This window comes from Oryzias latipes, chromosome 15 (assembly GCF_002234675.1).
Source record: "Oryzias latipes chromosome 15, ASM223467v1".
NCBI lineage: Eukaryota > Metazoa > Chordata > Actinopteri > Beloniformes > Adrianichthyidae > Oryzias > Oryzias latipes.
The window spans coordinates 14,130,854-14,158,527 of record NC_019873.2 but is presented as its reverse complement, the minus strand read 5'-3'; the positions used below and the strand labels follow the sequence as shown (position 1 = coordinate 14,158,527).

General features: G+C 38.0%; 1 protein-coding gene across 1 annotated transcript in view; it reads left to right on the top strand.

Moving 5' to 3' along the window:
* Positions 1–778: 778 nt before the first annotated feature.
* The window catches only part of LOC101172102 (attractin-like protein 1), a gene marked incomplete in the record, with an annotated part of 241,418 nt that continues 214,522 nt past the window's right edge, over positions 779–27,674 (top strand). The window contains 2 exon segments of the mRNA XM_023963706.1: positions 779–1,539; positions 1,900–2,722. Of these exon segments, the coding sequence (XP_023819474.1) occupies positions 2,496–2,722 (227 nt within the window).

Here is a 27,674-nt window from a genome sequence, read left to right as displayed (position 1 = left end):
AGGAAAATTGTTGAATGCCAAATATGTTTACATGATTTTTGTACAATTTAACATTTTCACGATTAGAAAGGAGTAGAAGTGAAGAATAAAATTCTTATAGTTTATGCCCCCTTTTCCACATTGCATTTCTACATTTCTTACACCATCACCTGTGCTCAGATTTCACCGTATACAGTTCAAATAAACCCATCTTTTAATGAATATATTCCATTCCTTTAGCACTTGCATTCCAAACATTCCATTCAACAGTCAAGTTTGTACAATCTTATTTGTTTTGTTTTATACATCCGTTTAAATTTAATAATAATTTGACAACTTTTTAACTGACTCTCCTTGGAATTCCACATTTTTACAACTACTGTAGACACACACTTTTGCTTTAGTGTTGTTCCAGCAAACTGTTGTTTGACATTAAATCATCTCCAACGATTTTCATCTCCTGCAGTAAAAATAGAAATCTTTCGTAAGTCTTCTGGTAAATCTTTGTTTCTAGCTTTAAACATAACCAATAAGCTCTGCAATTTGATTACATTTTTAAGTTTTAATAAATCGGACTTAATTAAAGTTAATTTATATGATTTCTAAATTTAGCTTTGTGAATAATTTGGATACTTCTCTTTTGCAATAAAGTAAGGGTATTATATTAGTGTCATGTGTATTTCCTCACACTTGAAAACAATATGTAAAGTAAGGTAAAACCAAAGAGCAATATAACATGTGCATAATATGACATGGTAAAATATATTTGGATTTGTTCAAAACAAAAAGGTTTTTAGCTACCTTATTTTTTACATAAAATATATGAGACTTCCATTTATGTGACACTGTACAATATTATTATTTTTCCAACAGTCTTAAAATATATTAATGTACTTTTACCCTTTCTTGTCAGAAGATGTACTTTATTGAAAAATTTACACATGGTTACATTGAAATGCATTTTGTTTCGTTCACCAATGACCTTACCCCCGTCTTGTAACCCCTCTTTGCCCGTGTCACAGCTTTTTTTCAGGGCTCCGCAGTCAACCTTGAACTGAATGTGTGTATTTCTGTTGTCTGTCTGATCTTGTTCTGGGCTGTACTGAAACAAATTTCAATATTGGTGAATTTTTCCTTGTGGGGCTTAGTAAAGACTAATTCTATTGTATTCTGCCTTTTTTCTTTCAACTATTTTTTAACCATAATATCAGCCCTACTGTTTGGATGATTGACAACAGGCCCAGACTCAGTGGGGTGCAGGTAGAATATCAGGGGCAACAAGTCTAGGTGTGCTGAGAGTTTGGGATGACCCATCCCCCTGAGCCCCTAAAATGCATAGAAAACCACGCTGTCATAATATCAGTTCATCTATCCACACATAGATCTTGTAAATTTTTATATTGAATGCTCTTCCTGTCCTCTGCAATTACCAGGCTTGGGACAGGCAAGTTTCCTGTTAACGTTTTGCAGCACAGCTGATTCAAATGAATGGTTACCAGGCTTTTGCAGGGATGAGCTGAAGTGAATGTGCTGGAGCAGGGGACACAAGCATGCACTCAGGTGAGGTTAGAGAACTTACTTTCAATAAATGCATCGTTACTTTTTATATACTTTATGATTAGTTAAGAAAAAATTAAGTAATAGCATTTTAGATTTAAAAATAGGCTAGGTCTCCTTTAGATTATGTTTATTAAAATATCTAAAGGTTTGAAAAAGAACATCTATCATTTGCTGCAGATGAACTGTGACACAGAAGTCCATTTGTTTTTGCTGCGTGAGTCTTGCGTGTTCATGTCTTATTGAGACCATCAGAAATCCTTAGTGCTCCAGACGAATGCCACAGGCTTTGTCTATGATGTTTCAAGTGAACCGCCCCTTTAATCTCGTGCCCGCGCCGCTCGTGCTCGTGGCTTTGTGCAGGACTTTCCCCGTCAGGAGGCAGCTGTGGATCACAGACAGGCAGCGGACTGAGAGAGGCGCTGCTCCGTGGAGCGCTGGATGTCGCATCATCCGACAGCACAGCCGGCCAGGGGGCGCGTCTTTGTCTGGGAGCGCGTCCAGCAGAGGGGCGGCGCGGCTCCCTGAGCTCCGAGGTTCCATTTGGATCTGCCCGGGTTACAGCCTTTTAACGCAGAGGGAGCATCCTCCGGTCACGAAAGCGTGTTTCTATCTATCCTCCTTCAACACAGTGGAAGTTCTCCGGCGGGCTTGCTTACAGGGACGCGCCGCCGCGCGCATTCATTGATGGAGCTTTTTTTGTTGTTGTTTTGAAAAAGCGTTTCCGGTTCTTTTTGGGTCGTTCCTCATTAAAGTTGGATCTCCAGTCCCGGCATCCTGCTCCGGGCCGCTTGGCATGCTCTGACAGCGCGTAACCACCGCCTTTGCCGCACCTTCCTCACAGGCGCTGTCAGTGTCACAGGTATCGGGTACCTGAGTCTCCCATGACAGCCTGAAGAGTCCTCCCTCCCTCCCTCCCACTGTTTAGTTTTGCAGCTGGAGCCTCTGGAACAGCTATCATGAATGAAATGAACAGGCGGCGCGCGCGTAACTGGATCTACCTGGATGTGTGGAAAACCTTCCTGGGAGCGCTGATCTTTATCCACCTGGTGCAGCAAGCAGACTCTTCAGCGGTGCCCAAACAGTGTGACAAAAGCTGCTTTTCCGGGAAGTGTGTTAACGGGACGTGCGTGTGCGATCACGGCTGGGATGGGGATCAGTGCCAGCACTGTCAGGGAAGATTCAAGTAAGTTTCTCATATGTGCTTGTGCGGTTTTTTTCAGTGTCAAGCTCAAAGGAGTAGCTCACACAGAGTTTACTTAAATTGAATGTAGAAGCCTAAACCCTTTTCCTTGGAGACTGGAGATCTGACAGGACGACAGCTTTTTGCGTGTGTGTGTGTGTGTGTGTGTTTTATATTAAATTTGCACTGCCTCCTGACTACCTTTTTACTCTTCTGAATAAATATTTTCCCCAGAAAATCAAAATAAAATAAAAAGCGAATTGAAACTGATGAAAAAACATCTTGAAAAGACATGGAATTTTTTTTTTTTGGCTCCCAGTCAGATGCTGAATCCAATAAAAAAAAAATCTTGTTTTGCAATATTAAAGGCTTTTTGTTGTGTATCATCTTCAGATTTGAAGGATTCAGGCATGTAGCAGCAGGGTAAGCCCCAGGACAGACCAGGTTTATTGCTTGCACTTAGAAATATGTTCTTCATATACCACAAAGTGTCCACTTTGTAAACAAGTCGTTTCAAATTAGGCAATCTTCATTTCTTTGGGAAAAAATGCAAAAATTAAATCAAGTCTAAACGCTCAGATAATGTCATTTTGATATCAATGCTTTAAATTTGAATATGTATCTTTTTAATATTTAAATTTTTCATTTTTTTTATTTTTTCAATAGAAAATGAAAAGTAAGCTTGTCTGAGCATAAACAAGTCTAAAAAAGCTATAGCTAGCCTGATTTAAGCATATGAATTTATAAACCTTACTGTAACTTAAAAACCACTCTGATGAAAAGCATGTTTTGTTGTTTCTAACATGTTCTTGTGGCATTTTCTTATGATATATAAAGAAAAGCTAAGGTTAACATTGTGTTAAAAATTGTGTATTTCCTTATTCAAATCATTGTGAAACAGGACAAACGAAATAATGCAGTTGGAAAAAACTTGCAGGTGTCCGGGCTTCATTCGAATGCATCCGTTTGCAGACAAATAGATCCTTGCACGTCCTCGTTTTTCTCATCCGAGCTGCCATCTGGCTTAAAACTGTGCGGCTGGATGGTGCCAATATTGCCTGCTATTTTTGTTGCACTGTTGCTGTAGGCTTGGGGTTGTGAGGGGCTGTAAGATAGAGGGAGAGCATGCAAACAGATGGATGTCGGGAAATGGGGATGGGCTTATTCCATGCCAACAGTTCTGCTCACAATTTAGAGGTGAATTTCCAATGAATTATGCTGGTTTCAGATTTTGCCTAAAAACAGCAAAGTCAGGAGTAAAAGACCACTGGGAACGCTTTGACAATAGATTAAAAGATCATCAGAGTGGGACTTTAATTGGAGATTTCTGAAAACCAGTTGTTGTGTAATTGTCTTATCACACTTATTTTGCCCTTTTATAAGCACACTATAATAAGATTAATTTAGGGAACTTAACCATTCGACCTGATTGGGGATTTAGATAAAAATGTAAGACAGAACAAATAGTCCGGAATCAGTGAACTTGATTGTTTTTTTTTGTTTTTTACTTATAGCAAATTAGTTGAATCTTTGAGTGGAAGTTATTAAGCCCTCAGACTGCAGTGTTGCTGTGAAGCTGGGGGAAACTTAATTTTCCGCTTGCCATGTTAGATCGGAAGGGATTTTATCTTCGCCTGTGTTCTTGTGGCTGTGTTAGACATGGACAGACAGCTGGAATTGCAAGGCTTTTTGCATGTTACAACCACACAGCAAGGCGAGCGTCACAACTCGCCATCCCAACACCAGCCTCTGTAGTAGAAGCTTTGATCGTGGAAACTTTGATAATGAACAAGCTGTTGCAGGAGTCTGTGGAGAGACTCTTTTAATGTGTGCCTCTGAGGGGCAGACGGCTGCAATGGGATCACCTGTCAGGGCTGTCAAAAAGTTGAACTCTCTTATTTAAGCCCTTGGGATGTTAAAAAACCCAAAACAAATTAAAAAAACCAATAGGGCAGTCTACCACTTGTACAACTACCACTAGATCTGGGATATTGTGACCAACCTGCCATGTTTTTGTGACATTCACAAACAGAGCTGTCAAACTGGTATTCTGCTGTGATAGTATTATTTCCTGTTCCCATATGGCTAAAGAAGCTCTTTTAACGGCTGCAAAAGAACAGATATTTCCTCTCCTGAAGGAAAAATTAAATGAATGAATCTCCTCTATCTTTGCTTTGTGACCTTATTCGCCCCTCCTATCCTCGGGGGAGAAAGAAGGAACCTTGTCACTATCACCTAGACTCTGCTCTATCCAAGTATGGAGGAAGAAATGGCAGCACTTAAGTCTGATCTTTTCTCTCTAGAGGATTTTATCGATTTCTCAGTCAATGTGATTGTTGTGGGAGAGGTGGACAACAGACAACAGCTGTAGGCTAGGCAACGGTCAATACAACAGGGATGCACTCTCCTGCTTGTGGCTGGTTAGTGGCCAGTTAGTGTCTGTTAAAACTGAGTGGTTCATAAATGTGCTCTCTGAGGGCTTTTAAAAAAAACTGTGCAGCTAAATAAAATGCTTGGATGTGCATGAAAACAAATCCCAGTTTTTTTCACAGTTTGTTAGTTTACGATAATACAGGTTTTGAGACATTATCTACTAATTAAAGTACACCTGATGGGGTGTAGAGCATGTTTCATGCGGCTCTTTCAAACTGTTTCATACTTTGACCAAACCATTCCAAAATTTCTACTCACCCTTGTCCCATTCTGGCTTAGTCTTTACTTCTGACAATTGTCTTTCTGCATGAACGAGTGGCAGCCAAGAATTAGCCATCAGATAAATGTCCTCACCAGACCTGCAATCCTGTGACTGTCAGATCAAGCCTGTTAAAAGGACCATTCAGTTCCTGCTGAAAAAACTGACTTTAGTACTGATTTAAAGGCATCTCACGTGGTCCCATATCTTTTTACCTATTTTTTAAAGTTATCGGGAGAGCCACTAAACGCACCGAGTTTATGCAGAACAAAAATAAAATGGGTCAGAACAACCTTTTTATGTAAATATGGTGCGGCGTGACATAACCTTTTGACTATTAAGTCTTCATGCATGTAGATACAAAACAGTTTTCTAAAATAAATTGAAATGTTGAAATTGTATTTTTTTTTAGGGATCTTTGAGTCCTATTTGTTGATGCTGTCAACAGGCAGGGGCGGAGCTACAACATTAAATATGGGCAGGAGGGGGGCTAAAGATTTTGGAATGGTGGCAAAACAATTTCTAACAATTCAATTTTTACTATGGTTTTTATTTTATTTAAAAATGTTGCTTTAGTTATTTTTGCAATGCTTAAAGTATTGATGAGTTTGGAATCTTGGTCAATAATGATACTAATATTGACTTAAAAATTGGGGGAGCAAGTGTGGGGCAAAGCTCTTTAATGGGGTGTGGCACATATCCTCCCTTGCCCCCCTGTAGCTCCGCCCTTGTCAGGTGTTTTTGTAACATAAGATGAGAACCTTTCGGGGTGTTCTTAGGGACTTTTAGATAATAATGGTGGACACTGATGAAACAGTTTGGAGAAAGAAAATAAGTAAGACAGACAAAGAAAAAATTTCACTTGCACAACATGTATTATCTTTAGCATGTTTCATATCCTAAGCCACAAATGCACAACTCGTGATGTGTGTACTTTGATAAAAGATTATGCAAAATAATGAACCCCTATGCAGCTTAAAAGGTACTTATCAAACATGCATCCAGATAAAGCACCAACAGAAGTTAGCTTTCTAGCAACCATGGGATAAATATGGTGTGAGTGTGAGAGTGAATGGGTGTGTGATTGTGGCCCTGCGACAGGCTGGCGAACAGTCCAGGGTGTACCCTGCCTTCGCCCACAAGTGGCCAGGATAGGCTCTGGCAGCCCCGTGACCCCGAAAGGGATAAAACGGTAGAAAATGAATGAATCTATGAATGAATGAATGGGAGAAATATTCCAAGACAGCTATGATTACCAGGCTCAAACCTGATATAGCTCTTCCTAAATGTACACTACCATTCACTGTTGGGGAGATGCACCTACAGTCATGAAACAATATTCACAGTTTAAAGTATCACTCAGATCATCTTTTGATCTGCAGTAAAAGTTTTCTATGTGTTCCTTTAATTATAATTACACTATTTTTAAATCAGGTCACTGAGTTTTTTTGTTGTTGGATGAGATCATAGCAGAAGACAATACGCCCCAAAATTGATTATGGGTGCTATATTACTTAAGTTGGGGTTGCTAAAGAATTTGGGTTTGGAAAGCATGCACAGGGTCAGACCGTTTTCAGCCAAAAGTAGGAATAATGACAGATTAGAATGGTTTGTAATTGAGTTAGTGTTGTTTTTTAAGGAATGCAACTCTGCAACTTCTCCAGGTCTGCTGTGCTTTATTTACTCAAAAGTCAACCCATTCATTGAAGACAAAAACACACCAAACCAGACCTGAATAAAAAAAAAAAGATCTAGATAACAAGTTTAAAAAATTCTGAATGAAAGAAATTTCTTTTAATCACAGTTTTTGTGTGTGCAGAAAAGTAATTCCCACTCATGAAAAAACACGATAGACACAAAATCATTGTGAGTAGGGGTTGAGAATGCTTCCATCAACAGAACATAGTTTCTATTCACCATTATCTGTTCCATATGTCTGGATTTGTACTGTGATGCCCACATTTCTTTGAATGCAGAAGGTTTACTGAATAATTTTAGGTAGTTTTACTTTTATTCAGAATAAAGACAGAAGGTCAGCTCTGAGAACCATATTAGACTGAAAATACAACCTTGTTTAGAAAAAAAGCCTATTTCATAATTTCAAACATAATCAACGTTTAAAAGTTGAAGGTTTTGCTCAAGCACAGTGACCTTGTTGAATCTCTCCATCACTGAGCAGTAGGGCTTGAGTTCTGCTGCACACCTAGTTCAGTTTGGATCCGCATTCCTTGCCCTATTGGGAGAGCAGGCTGCGGCAAAACAGCTGCTGTGTCCTGAAGAAACTCAATATCATAGCTTTGGTGGTTGCTGGATCACTCCTGGGATGATCAAACAGCAAACAGACACACAAAAATGCTTCCGTCTCTCATTTCCACACAGACAAAGCCAATAACGGAGAAGAAAAGAGCAGGCTCTGTCTGCTTATTGATTTAAAGTATTGCCACCCTGTGTATTTTTACAGGTCTGCAGTCTCAACCTTTGCCTTTTAATACTGCATTACTCTTCTTTGTCCTATCTTTTTTTTCTTTTTCTTTCCCACGTGAGATAAGAATTTGTCTGTTAACCTTAACAGACAAACAAAAACCGATCATTATCACAGAATAATCTTGACCTTAGACTTCATTCTTTTCATTTAACAAATGTGTGGTTCTCCTTGTATCTCATTTTTCACATATTGATTCTCAGTCTCTACCTTTATTGAAGTGATACTTCTGGAAGTAGCACAGTATTTTCAGTGTTAGTTCGGCATGTGCAGTGACTCTGTTGTTTAAAGTTGTTTTATAGAAAAAGTTGCAATTAAAGCTGGGGTACTTTTTAATTCTGTCAGTTTTTGTCAAACATGTTTACACTGCACTGAAAAAGTCTCATTAGAATCCACACCTTGCTGTTTTACACTTAACTGGTAAACTACTTTGATTACAAAGTCATGTGACTGCTGTGAGGTAAAATTGGCAGAGATTTAAAAAAATTGTGTGTTTTAAGTAAATAAAAACTATATATAAAAAAAATAGTTTTTTTTTTACCTTCAATTGAGTTCAAAACCCAGAAAAGCTGTGATGTCATCTACATATAAGTTGTGGAAAGGCTGTTCTTGCTGAAAGAAAAACCCATTATAATTTTAACCGAAAATAAAGGTTGGGAGCATCATTGTATGGCCTGCAGATACTACTAGCCCTCGCAATCCCCCAATGACCTGACCTAGCTGAGTGGCTACTACATGTGCTTTATTCTCCCTCTCATCACCAGCCAACCTGGTCAGTATGGAGAGGAAATGGTCTCACAAACTGGATTATGTGTGAGTGATACTTGATTTGTAACTCATAAAATACATGTTACGCATGGCAACTTGAAATTTCAGCAGCTTAAAACTAACTACGAATTCAAAACGGCTCCTACGCAAAAAAATCTGTCACAAGAACAGGCAGACGGCTGGAACAAATTGCAGCAGGTTTATTAGCTTAGCTAAGTTCATAAAGCTAAATCAGGGTCAGGCAGGCAGGGGTCAATAACAGGCATGAGATCATCAGAGAAGAGACAAGGTATTCAGGATCTAGGTGAGAGTTGGGGCAGGCAGCAGGCAGCAGGCAAACAGGGTCAGGAGACAGAAGATCAGGTCCAAATACAACGCTCGGTAATGAGGACAGAGTGGCACAAACAATCCTTCGCACTGAGCTTCACTCAGTGCAGTGCTCAAGTATGCTGTGGTTGATGAATGAATGAGAGTCAGGTGTGCGGCATCCAGGAAGTGTGTGCTGGGGTTGCTGGGAGATGTAGTGTGGAAGTCTGCATCGAGCTGAGCGACTCTCCGCTTTCTGGGTGTCGATAAGGATCTGGTGCTTCCTGGTCCTGCTATTGCTGTGATTGGGGACCAGAGCTTGGTGAAAATCTCACTGCTAAGAGGGAGCGATGATTCTGGAAAACTTAAAACATTTTAAAAATTGATGTGTGTTTTTTACTTTGAATACTTAACTATCGGGGCATATCTGTTTGAGGTTCACTTTGGCGGTGATGAGGATGGACTGAATCAGAAATGAATGCATTAGAGGGACAGATTATGCTAGATGTTTTGTAGATAAAGGGAATCTAGATTGTGGTAGTTTTGAGAAGGGACAATGGTTATGTAAGATGCTGAGATTGGAGCTACCACAAAGGAAGAAGACCAAAAATGAACTTCGTGGACATAGTGGAGGAGGACATGGATGGTTAGTGTAAGCAAGGCGGATGCAGAGGATAACATTTAGTGGAGGTCAATGATTGGCCAGAAAGGGAGCAGCCAAAAGGGAAGAAGTTACGATGAGCATTAATTGCTTGTACGGCCAAAAAACTCATTTAGGGTTGTTGAACGCAGTAGTGTAGTAGTTGAAAAACCCATTCATCTACAGTTACCCTCATGGCAAAGAAGAGCATGTGGGAAACGCTTTTAGACTTACTGTTGCTAAAGCAGCAATGCGTCTAATGTGGCATACTGAAGTACATCTGTCTACTAAATGTTTCGGTTGAATAAACCTGAATGCTAAGTATATTAAGACAGGAGGCCACAGCAAAATGGGCTCACACATGTTTCTCCTCATAACTCCTATCTAGCATTACCAGGGCAACAAAAATGGCGGGCAGAATTGGGGCTATCCAGCAATATAGCTGGTAACACCAACTCAGGCGAGGAAAACAAAGATGTACATTGCTCTAACCATCAACAAGTGGATGCATCGGAATGGAGTGGAGCAGGGAGTTTGTGGCTTGCCATAGTAACTTGCACGCCACACTTTCAAGCTTTTACCCACACATTTTTTGCGTCTGCTCCTGCTCACAATAACTTGAATAAAGAAATACTCAGAAATTAAATTTGAAGAATTATTCTCTTTATATATGTCCTCCATCGTGAGAAAAATGTCACAAGAACATGGGAGAAAACAAAATTTTCATTAGTGATCTTTAAACAGTTTAGTATCTACCAATGAATATGCAGATCTAAATCGTAGAAAAAAAAAACTCTTGTGATCCTAATCAGTTAAGAAGCAAAAGTAATGAGATTAGAAAACTGTAGGTTTATGATTAGAGTGGAGAACCTGATTATGAATTTTGCCCCAGCTCATATGAGGATATGTAAAAATAGTGTTCAGAAAAATGCAGTTGTTCAGGTTAGGCTATGAAAATAAGAACACATCTTCCATCAGAAAGAAATGAATAAACACAGACAATTTTTTCCTTCCAAAATGGGATTACAGTTTTGGATTAAACCCATCCACTTCATGTCTGATTTAATCCGTTAGTAATACTGCGAGCTCAGCCCTCTGACGCTGTGCTGCCCCTGAAATCTTTTTTTATTTGACTGTGGACTCAATTATGGATCCTGGCCACCTGTGTAGTTCTTTCCTGAGTGCATGGCAGCAGTCTGAATGTCATAAATCATTTTTTTCTGTGGGTTTGGACTTTGTCCCGCAAATTCTATATACATTTTTTTCAGGTTACAGTATACTGAACTTACATTTACCCTGCATATTATTTGATAATCAAATCTATAGGGTTTCCTCCAATAAATGTCATTTTGTGTTTAAGTTGTTTTAAAATGTGACATGCGCTAGAAGTAATGCATTAAAATTGTGCTCAATATAAAAATGCACCTTTTTTCAGGATGACGCCATCCATTCAAGTTTTTAAGTGGTTTAGATGAACAGCTTTGTCCTTATTCTTCCTGCGTGAGTATTGTTGCCTGCAGCTCATCCAGCCCTGTACAGCCTTTGGTCCCATGAGGCAAAGTTGTGATATTTTTTACCAAGCAGAGAAGAAGAACCAGAAGTTCATTGTTGTTGCTAAATATACTTTGACACCAGAAACAAACTCTCTGTGCTTTGACAGGACCATATGAATGGGGTGGGAACTACATAGTGGAGTACATGTTAGCACTCTCAGCAAAAAGGTTCAAATCTCAGCAGGGCCTTTTCTATATCTAGTTTGCATGTTCTTCCTGTGTATGTATGGGTTTTCTCTGGGTGCTCAGCTTCCTCTTATAGTCCAAAAATATACCTCATAGGTTTATATTTGATTCTAAATTGTCCCTTGTCCCCAGGTATGAATCCGAGTGTGTGTAGCTGTTTTTTTCTTTATGGCCCTGCAATGGACTGGCGAACTATATGGGTTGGACCCCACAGTCATCCTAAAGTAGCTGGGATATGCTCCAGCAACCCTGTGGTCTATGACCCTAACCAGAACAAGCAGGTTCAGAAACTGGATGGATGGATGTGTGGCAGAGGCTTCCAGTTTAAATATTAAGTCAATATATAAACATAATCTGTAGTCCTACATTGCGATTTAAAGGTTGATGCACAAATCGGTCTGAACACAGAATAAAAAACGCACTGTTCTATAAAGGCTCACAATCTTCTATCTAAAAATTGTAACTCATATTTAAATCAAATGAATCTTTATTTATGAAGCACTTTTTATACACTTGAGGCACAAAAAGCATTAAAAAATGGAAACAAAATTGAACTTAAAAGCAAAAACAGGGAAATTACAACTTGAAAGAAAGGAGGAACCAAAAAAAGTTATTTTTATCACTAAAACTAAGACTAGAATAGAAAACCCAAACCTTCCCGTCGACATTTCAAGTAAATTTACTAGTACGTTATCATGAACATTCTATAAGAATTCATGAGCATGCAGTTTCTCTTTTAAAGGAAGTGGGGAAAAATAAAAAATAATTCAAATACAAATCTTCACTATAATGAAAACTACAATGTGGATCTTCCAACTGAAAATCCAAATAATCTCTTGTATAATGCAAAATTGCCACGTGAATGAAAGGATTATTATAAATACATTATTAAATAAGGATTATTATTTCTGGAAGAAGGTATACATACTGTATGTAATTGCCCTAGTTTCTTCCCCAACTAAAAAAACAAATAATTTTGTTGTAGCTGTAGCTACTCGTTATTATGACAATAAGGGCTTTGTTCATATTTCATCTAAATTTGCATTGCTAATCGATCACGTTCAGTGGCTTAGCTGTATTATTTTATAAGGTTGGAAAGTGGCAGGTAGCAAACTTTGGACGGGTGGCAAATGAGGACAGCAGATTGCAAGGCTTTTTACAAATGAAAGGATCAAAAATACGTCATTCAAACAGTTTGATTGAAGCAAATATTTTGAGGGGCTCAAGATTTTATTGAGAAGTATAGCTTTTGTCATTTTTTCAGTGCTCAAAGAAGCTTATAATGATGATTTCTTATCTTTGTAAAAAATACTAATACTAAGATTGACTCAAAAATTGGGGAGGGCTTTTTGCTGCCTCCCCATACTCCCCTTTAGTTCCCTGAACAATGAACAACAATGGCGGGTCTCGGCCACCGTAAAAAACAGCTGCAAGGGTTCATAGAATATGAAAGATGAGAAAATTATAACTTTGCTCTTCTGCAAACAATTTCAAATGTAAATTACCTGTTTAAAATAACTTTTTTGAACTTTAATTCCTCATGGAGCTTTTTTTACATTAGAAAAGTAAACTCTTAAAAAAGCTCTAGTACTCAACATATACATATTAAGGTTTTCTTGGTGTAATTCTATAACTTGTTCTTGGAGAAATATCGCTGTCAAGCATCATTATCTCATTTAACGAGTTTGGAATTACATTTTATGAAACTGCAGTTGAGTTTTCCTAGGAAAAAATCTGAACATAAATAAATAATAAAAACAAAAATGAAAGCATCAATGTTGTGCCTAGGGCTGTTTGTTTTGGTCAAACCGCTAAGTATTGTTAGGAAGTGTTTGAGATGTCTTAAAGGGATCTAAAAGCAAACCCATTATGTTCATAGTAAATGACATTCACTCCTATGTGTAGATGTCAGAGACACAAAGACACACTGAGAAGAAATCCTGAAGGCTCGGTGATTCCTGAGGATGAAGAGAATGGAGCCATTGAGTAGCAAAACAAAAACACGAGTGTTCGAGTCACAGAGAGGCTGAGTGGAGACAGAGTTTAGTGCTTTTCTGACATCAGAGTCATCATCTGCTGACACGGGATTCATCCTGTGAGTGTGTGTATGTGTGTGTGTTCAAGCCTGCTGTGCACAGACGATGACGCAGCTCTTTACTGAAGCTGCCACCACACTGTGCTCAGCTGCAGCGTGTTTGAACGCGTGTCTCTGGTAGCATGTGTGGGAGGGAGGAGCATCAAACCGCCATCTGTCCTGTTCCAGTTAATCCTGCCACTGCGAGAGTAAAAGCAAGGTCAACACACTGTTGGGTTGGTGGTTGAGTTACATGAATAATATCCTCCCTGGGAGGCTGTGGAAGCCTCACAGACACGGCAAAGCTTTGTTCTCACAGTGCTGTCATCTCTGCAACTCAGCGTTTTTTCTTTAAAGGAAATATTTCTGAAATGTCTGAGAGAAACGCTTGGCTTCCCCCTGGCATCACAACAGCAACCCACCCGCTGTGACAGCAAATGCAAAATCAGCCCCACTCGAGAATGGGTAACAGCTCCACCAACAGTTTCACTGTTGGTCCAGAGGTACAAGATAAAAAAATATTAACTTAAATAAGGCTAAAAAATGTTCACAAATGCATACGAAATATTTAAATGTAAAAAAAAATACTTTATTTTAGAAAATTAGTACCGGTACCTATTTGTGTAATTACTCAGTGGGGGAGCTAAATGAAGAAAACCAAATGGAGGCAAATATCTGAAACCAATTACCACTTTAACACCGGAGATGTCGCCGGTGACACCTTAATTACACATGCTCTTTGAAATATACTGTAACTCTTCTAACATTTATGCGATTAATGTGAATCGGCTAATTCTGATGCGCAATAAAAGCGGCTTTTCATATCTGCTTTGGACCGATACGCAACACAGTGTGACGTCTTGTATATCGTTGCAAAAGGCGACAAAATCTGTGGATTTCTGTTGATTTCGTAAGCACTTTACTTCTATAAAGTGTTATATTACGTCTTTTTCTGTAGTTCAAGTTTTTCACGTTATAAAATGACCATTCAGATGCCTTAAAAAGGATGTGAAGCCTCCTTGCCCCTCGCGTGGAACATTCAAAGTGTTTGACAGATTCTCCCGAGCCCGTTTTCAGTGGAAGGGATGTGGTCTTCCAAAAAGCTCACACCTGATTGGCAAAGTAGTTTCCATAGAAACGTTGATTCATACCGACTCGGACCAGTCATTGTTTACTAAGGTTATCTGGTTCCAAATGGCGGCGTCTGTGTCACGGAAAAATGGCGAGTGAATTTAGTTAATTTTGTTGGAGCTGGAAGAAAGGCATTTTTGTAATGGATGACATCCAATTTATTTACAGTCAAAGAATGAAACAGGCTGCAGCTGTGCTGATGATGAGCACAGCTGTGTCACCACTGGTGTACCTGAACAAAACGAAAAACACGGGAACATTGAGAGGGTGGAACTCAAGCAAGGAACCAAACTGTAGGAAAACAAAAAAAAATTACTTGAATCTGATATCAAAACGTAAAACACCTGATAACATTAAGAATGAAATATTAGTATTGACATGCTTTAAATTTGAAGGAAGCAAAACAAAAAAAAAAAAATTGTTGGATTTTGGGAGAAGGCTGTAGACCTTCTTGTCCATCACAGCGGTGAATTTCAAACATTTAGAATACTGTCAACACGTTGATGTATTTTAGTTGCCAGTACCAATGTTGACTCATTGGTACTCGGCCTCAGAGAAAAAAAAACACAACCTACATTTCGTCGTTTTATTTATAATCTGTTTCTAACTAATGAAAGTTTTATTTTGGAAAACTATTGGTTTCTCTCCACACCACACCTGACTTGATGCAAGTTGCCTGGTCTCATTTCAAAATTACATCCACAACTTTTTTAGCTTCCACTTTGACAGATATGGGTTTTAGGAAAATCTATATCACATTTTAATGGGTTCTACCCAAAATCTAGTGTACAAATAAAGTTTCAAGCAGCTGCAGAAATGTTGCAGAGCATAAAGATAAACTTTTACCTCAAAAGTTAGGGGAAGTTGGAAATGTAGGGGTGGAGGAGTGGGGTGTGCCAATAGCAATGGCTGCTGAAAGACTAGTTTGCATGGTGGAAATCAAAAGTTTGAGGTTGTCAAGTTAAATCTAATGTTTTATTAATGTTTTATAACTAAGCACACCTACAGATTATTGACTAAAGTGATTTATTCCTCCCTGCTTTGAAACCCAGCAGGAATAAGAAAAGCTGATGTTTTTCAACCAAACTAGTATCCAGTAAAACTGTCTCTTAAATATGAACCATTTATTCTCAACATTTTTTTTTACATTTGTAAGGATTTAAAGGAAGCTTTTTGTGACCCCCCCCCCTAGAATTATATACATTTCTTTACATAAAAAAGTGTGTAATTTGTAACAGCAGCTGCTGTAAAAATGTTCTTAATAAAAGTTGCATGACATTAATTAGGAAATCATCCACTGATCAAATCATCTGTGTTTCAGTAGATGAACAGTAAATTTCTTTTATAATTAGTCATGTTTTTATGCTTGTATTAGTTGTGTGTGGGGTGTATTCGTCAACAGAGTTTGTTTTAATTTGAATTTTAGGCCTATTTCTTGTTTTTAATTGTAAAGGTTTCTTAAGGCACAGAATCACTTTTTATAAATAAAGTTTGATTTAATTTCAGCCAAGCTGAATAATAAATCTTTATTATTATTAGCATTAAATAAAAAAGTTGTTATATTGCACATCAGGGGAGACCTGACCTTTAGTTATAGTTTAAACTATTTATTATTTATCAATAGAATTCTATCATTTCTAAATGTGCAAAAATGATAAGGATGAGATTAAATGAGATCTTTAGGACTTTTTTTTTCATGTGGATCTTTTACCATATATTTTAGGTTATATCAACCAAAACCTAAACTAATTTTTTTCCTTTTATGAGTTTTCAGGACACTCTGACAGAGTTTGTCATTAACAGTTGTAGCAGGGTGTGTCTGCATGTGTTCTTGTTTTTTCTTTTTCTTTTGTGGTCTCTCTGCTGACATTAAACTTGTTTTCTAGCAGGGTGCATTGAATTCAAACATTTCCTTTTGCTTCTCGTTTTTCCATCAGAGCTTTGGGACTTCCTGCTTATTCTAGTTGTTTCATGCAGCAATGCAGACAGGATTTTCAATTTATTGACTCCTTCAAAGAAAAAGAAAAATTAGGATTTGTTTCCATCTTCCACTCTATGCACAAAGGATTTTTTAGTACCATAGCTGGAGCAGCCTGTGCTTATTGTGAATGTTTTTTTTCCCACATGTTTTTTCCTCTCTGTGTGTGAGAGCGTGTCAGCACAGCGAAGCTTTACAAGCTTGGCTCCTGAATTATTTGTGTCCGTCTCGGATTGTTTGCCCACTTTCTCTTGTAACTCTTCTTCACTTGTGTTTTCTGTCAATGGAGTAACATTCAGACCTTTATTCTCCAGTGAGGTGTTTATTTTGTGTTTGGCATAGATCGTGACACAAGCAACTTATAAAAATGAACTTTTATCCTGTAGATGGATCTGAGACTGATTTAGGGAATGAATTACCAATAAAATTTAGACCAAAGTGCATACAGAATTCCCATGTGTCTTTAACAATATTTCTGCACATATGAGGCTCTCGTAATTAGCATTTTTTTTTTTTTTTTAATAATACTGAACCAAGAATGCCTTTGCAAGCTTTGAGGCAGCTGTGATTATGGGTGAAAACCTCGAATGAATGAAAGAGAGGCTAATTTGGAAAAATTAAACCGACAAAGTTTGGTTGAGAGCTGTCTGAAATAATCTGTTCGTAATTAATTTGCTCTACACCAGAAAGCATTTCCACATAGTTAGTCTGCTTTGTTTGGTAAGTGTGAAAGCTCATTCAAACTCTGAAGTGGACCAAAGATTAACCCTGGTGTGATTAAAATAAATTGATTTCGATTGATTTGCAAATAAATCCTGTCGCAGTTCATTAAGGTACTAGATGGACTATTTAGACCAGGAATCTCCAAAGTCGCATCAGGCCCAAGTTCAAAATGTTGCTGTCACAATGCTTGGATTTTTGTCACTTAACTAAAATACATACTAATTTAAAATTTAAAAGTCATTAAAAGTATACATTTCAGATAAAAAACTGACATTTCCAAAAGTAACCAAAAAAAATAATATAAAGGTTCAATCACCCTGTCACGTAGATTATCGCGCTTCAGTTCCGTCAAGAAGTCCTTTTCTATTCCATCAAGGCTAGTGCTGAGTTGTGTTTCTGCGTAGGTTTTAATTTGCTTTAGAGCCCAAAATGTCAGCTCGACAGGTGCAGTGGACACGGGCATGGTCAGCGCCAAAAGCACAAATCCAGCTGCTTCATGATCTCACTCAGATTCTTCTGATGAAGGGAGTCAAGGAGATCAGTGGGAAAATTTCCTGCAAAATCATATATGGCGTTTATTACAGTCAGCTCTGTTTTTAACTGAGACAGGTCAAAAAGTGCTCTGTGTCAAACTGGACAAGGCTGCATGTGTCTTCCTGAAACTTCTGTCCAATCAGATAATCTGAATACTGTGACGTTGCCTAAGCCTGCTAGAAGGCACTGCTGACACCAACTCAAAATCTGATTGGTTGAAAGAAATGAATGACAGACATTGATTTTGCATTAGGAGCCATTCCCAATTCATGGTGAAGGCCCTTTCCCTGCCTGACAACAAAAGACAGCTAAAATGCGATTGGTCAAATGCTTCAAAATGAAAATATGTCTGTCTGGAAGCAGCATAACCATCATAAACACAATAACAGGGAATGGACAGAGCATTTGGAATGATTTATTGAGTATGCATGAAAAAAAAATATAATAACACATGATTCAGATATTTTTTAGGCCTCCAAAGAAGGCCTTGAAGGCCCTGACAGCCCACCACTGCATAAACCACTGTTAGTGAGCTGGACGGCTCCTTTGCTTAGAGCCATTCCATAGATTAACCTCTGCCACCCATGATATTTATAAATGTTATCATCTGACCCCAGTTCTACCCTTTGCTTCATGAGACAGTGTGCTTGAGTGCATTCATAGGGTGTGTCTGGGATTTTTGTGTTTGTGTGCGCAGAGTACAGGAAACCACCCCATAATACGAGGGAACAGGCTCACAACATTACAGTTGGCATAGCAACACTGTGCAGTTCCATGACACACAATAGCGTTTTAATTTAGACCACATGTGATGGGGCTCACTGCGGGGGCGGACACCCACGCGCGTGCACACACACACACACTTCTGTTGGACTCGGTGTATAATCAGCTTGTGGCCTGCATGGGCTGGGTGCAGACTGTAATAATACAGGGTCTTGTTGTCAGACTGTAATAAAGGCTCTATTTCTGCTCACAGCTCTCACACATGTCAGCTTCATACTTGTCGTGTCCTGTTGTTTAACAACACACAACGCAAAACACTAACACTCAAACCTGGGTTCTGAGCTCAGAAACAAACTTGTTTCCTGGAGTTCAGTTGTAAATAAAAGCAACAGTTGGGCTTTAGAATAGATTCTTATCACAATGATATGCTTGTATGTTCACAAATCTTTCAAACTACATTCCAATGTATACGTGTGTGTTCTTTGAACAAGCTCAACACATGGCAGCACCGTTAATGCTGAACCAAGAAACGGAAAATCCGTTTTGTTTTAAAGCCAGTGCTGTAGGTTCTTCATCCACTTGCTTCCCATGGATTTATTCAAGCCATGCGGTCTTCATGGTTCTTTTATTTTTAAATTTAATTATTTCCACCTAAATGTATTATTTTACTGTTATGAAGACAAATGCAGCAGAAGATGTGTGTTGATTGCAAAGATTTGGATTAACAAAATAAGTTTGACTTTTACTTATACATGTGTATACTCACCAGCAACTTTTTTAGTTACTCATTTGGTACTAAGGGGCCAAAAGTGTGTTAAAAAATATCCCCAACACCATTACACCACCTCCAGCCTGAACCGTTGATACAAGGCAGGATGGATCCATGCTTTCCAGTTGTTGGCGCCATATATATTTTCTATTTACTATTGGACTTTACAGCACACACATTTCTAGGAGGCAAAAGACATATTTTTCTGAGCAGATTAAGTAAAAATATACTTTACCATTATTTAAGTTAGTATCGCACTATAGCCTATAGTTTACATGCTTTTTGATAAAAGATAGTCTTGGGGGTCAGTTAAAAGGAAGTTCCGTATTTTCCGTATCATAAACTGCTCTTAAAAGCCTTAATTCTTTTCAAAAACAACAGTGCACCTTCTAACCTGGAGCGCCTTTTATACAGATTCATTCTGGTTGTTTTTACAGATGTTGTTGTTCACCTTTTGGCATATCCTGTCACCACAGCCAATCAGCTTTTACTGATTTGCACAGGTGGTTTGGCAGAGAGTTTTTATGCCGGATGCTATTCCTGATACAACCCTGTATTTTCAAAGCACAGGGGTACCCAGATAGGCAGCAGCACGAAGGGTCTTACCCAAGAACCCACACAGGATTTTTAGCTCATTGCACATCCTGGAGAGCAAACCCAGGTTTTTCTGCTTGACAATCCTACACCCAGCCACAGATGTCAAAGCAATTTTGAAAGGTATACAAAGCGCTCTTTCAGAATGTTAGTTTGAGTTTTATTGTGACGCAGCTAACATGTGGCGGCTATTATTATTATTATTTTTTTTAACATGTTACATTTATTTTAGAGGTAATGGGTTCCAGTGCACTGGTATTTATCAGGAAAAAAACTATTCTAAATACCACTAAACATACAAAAATATTAAGCAATCAAATCTCACAAAGAATAAAAAAAATGTTGACTTGTGTGGCTTGTAATGAGCAGTCCCTGGAGCATACGGTAAAGTGACTGGATTTTCAAGTATTAGTTTCCTCAGGTTAAATGATCCAGGGTAGCAGTTAATAGAGTGGTTCGCAAAGCTTTTCAGCATGCGATCATTAGCGAGTCAGAGCTTAAAGACTGGGGAAGATCTTCTAAGGTGTCTGACCTGAGAGCATGGGTATTTGAATATGACTTTCCCATCCGACAAACAGATGGTTGAAACAAAGTCACCTCGTGCACATAAGTCAGCAGTAATGCCCACCTCGCTGTGTGTTTGTGCATTTTACATATTTTTTCAGGTTTTTATTTGCTTTGATGCAATCTATGATTTATTATTATTGTTTTTTTTCTTTTTAACACATTTATTTTTTCAGTTTCAAATGTTTTTTGTGTTTCTCTTTTTTCAGTTCTTTAAGCTCCTTGTCCTCTCTTTCCCTTATTATTTTTCATGTTTTCTTATGATAGTGTTCAGTTGCCAGTGTTCTTTCTAAACATGCTGTATTCCTATTAGCTTTGAATTGACCTTATTTAGGGTGTTGGGTGTGAGTGTGCATGTGTGATTTTTGAAGTGTGTGTGTGTGTGTGTGTTTGTGTGACTTTGGAGGAGAGAGAAACTGGTGGTGCTTGCACTGAATGATGTGCTGGTGTGAAAGCCATTGGACCATGACTTTACCGTAGGTGATAGAGACCCAGTAATATCAATCATAGACTCTCCTACTCTTGTGCACACACACACATGTACACACGGGCACACTACCACACACTCCCCACCCTCTTTATTCCCAGTTGAAGGGTTTTTCTTGATTTTTAATAAAGGATATCTGCAGAGAAGGTCAAGGTTATTCAATTGTTGGTCATTTATCTCTTCTTTTTTTTTTATTCACTCTGACTGGCACACACACTCATGCTTACACACAGAGATCTCTCAATCTTCACCTTGGGCCCCAGCTCGAAGACCCCTGCCCTTGAGTGTGTGTGTGTATATGTGCATGCTTAGCGGTGTGAACAATGCATCTGTCATCTCTGTGTCGCCTGGTTATCCGTCTCTAGGCTTTATGCCGCTCTGCTGCTGCTATCTTCTGTATTTTACACACTGTGGGAGTTTTGGGCAGCTTTCTGGAGTTGTCACAGATAATATTACGCACTGTTTTATCAGAGGACTGTTTGAACTTAATACAATGATAAATGCTGTGGAAATTGGATGCTGGATGTGCCGTCAGGGGAAGATAACACCCCCGTTGCAGGAGTGAAATAATGTACGGGTTCTTTTAAAAGGCAGCGGCGGCGGCTGAGTCTGTACATAAAGCTTTGAGGTTACTGTGGAGAACACTGATAATCTGGCTCCTCTGGCGATGGGATTTCCAATAACCGCAGATTATTCAAGGACACTGAATTGCCAGATGGAACATAATATGAAATTTTGAAGCCTTTGCATCAGAAATTGTTGTAAATCAGGGATGGAGAAAAATAAACTCCCACCATCTAACAGAACTGTAATAAAGATTCACAGCAAATACAAATAGCAATTTCCTTCAAGGCTTGTTTTTTGGGTTTATTTATATAAATGTTTAATATAAATATCGTTTTTAGATTTTATCCCATTGTTTTATTCTTGGAAGACTTAGGGACATTGCCATCTTCCTGCATTCAAGGATTATTATTCTTTTTTTTTAAAGATTTGAGTATTATGATATATTTGGAGCCCGATTTTAACATAAAATAACGTTATTTAAAAATATCTAAAGCTGTTAAAATGTTTTGAGGCATTTTCTTATAATGTATATGAATATTTATTAATACATGATGTTTGTAATTCTTCTTTGTTTAATGAGTTAAAATATGCTAATGAGAGTGAGTATTATTTTTTATCTTTTGCATTAATCTATATAGGAATATCATTTCTTTTCAGCTTTTTTTCCTGCAATGTGCCATTTTGTCCTTTTTTAACACAGTTTAGAACTTAGTTTTTTATGTATTAGAATAAAATAACAGTAAAATAGAATAGAATGCACTTTATTATTCCTGTTAGGGAAATGGTGTTAACAACAACCAAGGAAAATAACCTTATCAAAGAATAACAGTAAAGAGAAAAAGTTAGAATACCGAATATACATAAGGAGAAACAAAATTCAAAACAAATGAGTAAATGAGCAAATTATTATCATTAAAACAGATGTTCAAATTGCCTTAGTTTGTATTAAAGGGAACTTGTGATAAAACTGTACATTGTGTCAGCCCCATTTCCATTTCTGCATATGCTGGTTACCTAAGGGTGAGTCACAGCCTATAAGCAGACAGCGATAATGATCTCCTTACGTTGTCTTTGTAAAAACTGAGTTGTAAATGTCTACTGGAGAGCAAGCTTGCTGCTTCTGCTCAGATGTGATGACTTTTCCATGTTACTTAGAAGTTTATCCAGTGCTCTTCTGTCCCTCACTGTCTCGAGCCTGTCCAGCCGATGTTCAAATATTTGTTTTGGCTTATGGATGACCTTGTTTATTTTGTTTGCATCCCTGGCTTTATTTCTGTGTTCCGAGCAGCACTTAAGAGTGCACTCACCACCACAGAGGGGTAGAATGGTTCTTGTATGTAGTTGCAAACATTAACCCTTTAACACAGGGGCTTTTGTATGCAGAGTTCATAAAGTCATTCAATAAAATTAAGTCAATATGATACAAAATAAATAAATAAATAAACCTCAAGTGTGCCCACCTTACTGATGTGAGTTTTTCAACCCAACTCAACAATCTTTAAAGAATCTAAGCTGAAAACCTTAAACATGACAGTTTTGTTAAATTCAGTCTTGGGCCATCTACCTTCCATACACGCCAGACAAGTGTTGCCAGAATTTTTGGTAGAAAGTCAGACAAAGTAGAAATCAATAATAAATATAAATAAACTATTGCTAGGTTTTTTTTAAATTCAAATTTCAGTTGTGTTATAAGGTTTTGGGCCAATGTCAATTTGGCTTCTGTCAAAAAAAAGTTTTCAATAGGAATCTTGTTCTAATGGAAATATATTACATGAAAAAAAACTTCCTAATCCCTGACAAGGTGAATTGCTGTTTTAGCTTTTTATCAATCATGATTTAAGTTATTTGAATTCTGATCAACATAGATGGTTAAATGATGCAAGTTGCATCTTTTGGAGTTCTCATTGCATGATTGTATGATAGCATGATCAAAGGTGAAGGAGGAGAAGAAAAAGAAAGCAAGATTCAAACATTCTGTAACTTGTGTTTTTTCCCCTTTTTGTGGAGCAAATAGCCACTTTAATTTGTGTAATTTAGTCAGGTATAAGAACAGCCACACTGCCACTTAAAGGCCACCTCTTGTGTAATTTGATTTCCTTTCTAGACAATCAAAAGCCATTAAATCTAAAGTCTCCTGATGCATTAACTGGACATTGTAACACAATGGTGCCAAGCTGAAATACGTCTAGGAGCCATACTTCTTAATTTAATGTTTTCTCCACATCAGAATCTGTAGGGAACACTGCCTTTCAGAGGCAAAACCAAATTCATAAAGGATTTTTCAGAATGGAATGTTTCGGATCTACCGTAATTGCACTTAGAGCTCAGCTCTTCACTCTTACTCGACTGATCTCAATTTTATAATTAATTTTAAATCTACATATACTTATCATGGGAGATTCTTGTTCCTTGACACTGTTCTGAAGGTTTGTTCAAAAGAAACTCATTAAATATGTAGATGGAGAGGGTAGGCACAGATATTTGCCTGTGATTTAAGTCTTTGATCAGAGTAAATTTCTTTTAAAAATAATTCTTTGTTGGAACCAGGTCTGAAGATTGTTCTTCACAAATTAGGAACTTTGTTGACTCTTTAGGCTAGTTGCTATATCTATTCTTTGCACTGTACAATGTGTGGTTGGATTGACTGTTATAGACCATCCAAGTAGAAAAGCTAAACAAATCTCGTGAAAAAAGCCAGCTTTAGGCTTTTTATAATCCATAACACGTCTTTCCAATGCAAAGGCTCTGGAGTCAAATGGGATTTTGCCTCACCTGCTAAACGGTTTGATCTGCATACCGATTTTTTTTTTTTGTGTTGTTTCAACAGGCTGGCACATGATCTCATTACAGATGTTATGCCCTCAAGGAAGGTGCAAAAATAGGCAAAGGACCATAATCTTTTGCATTTTTGTGGTGAAATGACTATTATTAGATTTTATTCCAGCAGCTGCTGGTTTCATCAAGTTGTGTCATAAAATGGCACTGATAATTCTCACATAAGATGTAATTTTGTATAAATTATGTAAACTTTCATAATAGGTTTTTATATTGGTTTTTGAATTGCTTAAAGATCTATACATTTTTCCAAATTTAGGATGAGTCGCTACTTGTTAAATTCCCACTCCAGTCACCTTGTGATCTATTTTAGGTGTTCCCAGTGGTGTTTTAATGCCGCTTTTAGCCTAAATTAAAAAAAAAAGCATTGTCATTTTCTTGGAAATATTAGAGGAATTCATTATAAATTCGTCTCTAAATTGTGGGCGTGACTGTTGGTCTCTGCCCCCACTTCCTGACACACATCTATTTACATGCTCTCCCAGTATCTTACAGCGCCTCACAACCGCAACATAACATTACTGGTGCAATAAAATTGGGAAGCAATGTTGGAGATATCCAGCCATACAGTTTGGAGCTGGATGTCAGCTCAGACAAGAAAAACGAAGACGTACATGGATCTAGTCGTCTACAAGCGGATGTATCAAATCAAACTTTATTTATATAGCACTTTTCATATAAAAACATAGCACAAAGTGCCTTACATTAAAACAAAACAAAATGAATAATATAAAAACAAGCATGAAAATTAAAAGTAGAGCCCCCTCCCCAGACCTACACACCACCCCTTTACCCCTCACCACCCCCTTTCTGATGGGGATAGACGGTGGGAAATGGGCTGAAGACGAAAAAACAAAATGTTGGATGTTGGAAAGGCTAATATTTGGGACCTCCCTCTCTGTAAATAGCTGCATAGCCAGCCAAATGCAGCATCACAGGCGGGGACCAGCCCCACCACAGCTAAGTGGTGATGCAGGTCCCCATCTATAACTGCAGCAGCTGAACAGCAGCCAACCCAGAGGGAGAGGACCCAACTGACGAATCACTGGAAATAAGATGAAAATAAAAATGAGAATTAAAAAGTAAATATACGGATAAAAGCAATAAACAATAAAACATTGAATATTAAAATAAACGATTAACAGCAGTGTAAATTCACAGGCCAAATAAATAGATAAATATATACAAAATAAAATAAATAGATTAAAAAAATAAAAATGGTAAAATGAGCTAAAAGCCAGATTACAAAGATGGGTCTTGAGCGTTTTCTTAAAAGCAACTATGCTCGCTGCAGCTCTCAGGTCCTCTGGCAGACTAAACAAGGGCCATAGTGCTAAAAGGAGGCATCGCCATAGCTTTTGACCATTAAGACATTTAAAAACAATCCTGAAGCATGTGGGGAACCAATGCAGGGATTTTAAAGTTGGAGTGATATGAGCCCGCCTCCTGGTTTTGGTGAGAACTCGTGCAGCAGAGTTCTGGAGAAGCTGACGGTTCTTAATGTTAGTTTTTGGAAGACCAGCAAGCAGTGCGTTACAATAATCAATTTAACTAATACAAGCATGCATTAGCATCTTCATATTAGCAAGAGAGAGTAGTGGGCGCATCCTAACCAAATGTCTAAGGTGATAAAACCAGTTTTAACCACATGTTTAACATGAGGGATAAAGGTTAGCTTAGAATTGCAAATAACACACAGGTTTCTTTTTTTCTTTTTTTAAACTTGTCCTGTCCAACAGCTGGGCAGACAGATGAGAGCTAAAGGCCTCTTGTGTTGGACATATTTCACTTTAACAACAGGGGTTATAAATCTTCAGACAGACCAGAGGTATATCTGAATAAACCCCTTTTGTAATTGAGGCCAAACTTTATTCATTTCAATCATATTTGAAAATCTTTTGTGTTGGACAGGACGGAAAAGGAAAGGAGGGAAGAAGAGAGAGGGATGTTAGAGAGGGGGGATAGGAGGGTGATAATAGGAGGGGGGGGTAAAACCATGAAGCAGCATAAAGCAACAAGTTTACTGGATGTTTATCATTATGGTAAGGTACAGATGTAATACAAATCTCAAAGTGCGGGGCATGTCCACACACACTCAAATGTTACAAACATACCTGCTAGCTGGAAAAAATGTCCACATGTCAACATGTACACAAAACAGTGTTCACACATGCATACTTATGCCTTCAAACCAACTAGTGTGAAATATTTCATTCAATCACGCAAACTATTAGTGCAAAGGTGAGCTAACACATGTGCTCAATTGAGTGTTAGCTCTCTGGCATGGCCCGACCAGGCTCGGCCACAGTTGGAAATTTGGCGAGGCCCAGCACTCAGGGACAAGGGCCAGAACCCACCCCACAGGGACACGGATACCCCCCAGGTTTCTGGCTGTTCCTGGATGTCTTAATGAAAGTTCTTTTAGCTTCAAAAAGTGTTTCTCTCTCTTAGCTTCAGGGCCAATAACTAAAATTTCATTTTTTTCCTGGTTGAGCTTCAAAATTATTTGCCATCCTTGATTTCACAAGCTGATGTTGTGACTTCTGATGATGTTCCCCAGTGGAAGCATGCAAATGTTTAAAAGCAAGGGGCCAAGGACCTTAGAAAAGTGTGTGTCCATCCTTACCATAATCTCCATGAAATAAGATTTGAGCATGGAGAGGTGCAGGAAACCTGTGTCTTGCTGTAGTACATCACCCTTACAAGCTTTTTCCAACTGCATTTTTTCATCTGTGCCCTATTTACGACCATTTGAAAGAGAACATACTCAGAAATGCAATTTTAATCTGAATTTTCTTTAAATATGTCCTCCATCATGAGAAAAATGCTAAAAGCACCCAAAACATGTTTTTCATTAGAGTGGGTCTTTAAAGACTTACATAGGTATCATTTTCTCATATGTTTTGAGTTACAATAACAATTTTTTTAATTTGTTAATGCCTTTATGTTGTAATCCCCAAATCTCAAAGGTAAAAATCAACAGCATCAGTAAAAGTTAAAAGCTTTTCAAAATAAAACATGCTTTAAGACTGAAGGTTTTCACTGGCTCTGGGTTTCTCAGTGACTCAGTTGGAACATTCCACAGCAGAATAAATTAAAATGCTGCCTTTGAAAACACTTATTCACATTTTTTGACAAAAAAGTTGAGAACAAATTTAACATTAAATGAGCATGAATTGAATGTTTTGATGTGATGAAAACAGGGAGCTAAAAACTGACTGTCACACTGAATCCTTATTTTCTAACTGAACATAACATAACGTTATGTTAAGCATTGAAAAAATTTGAGCAACGAAAAAAAAGAAGCTTTAAAAAATAACATTCTAACTATATTCTCTCGTAGATGTAT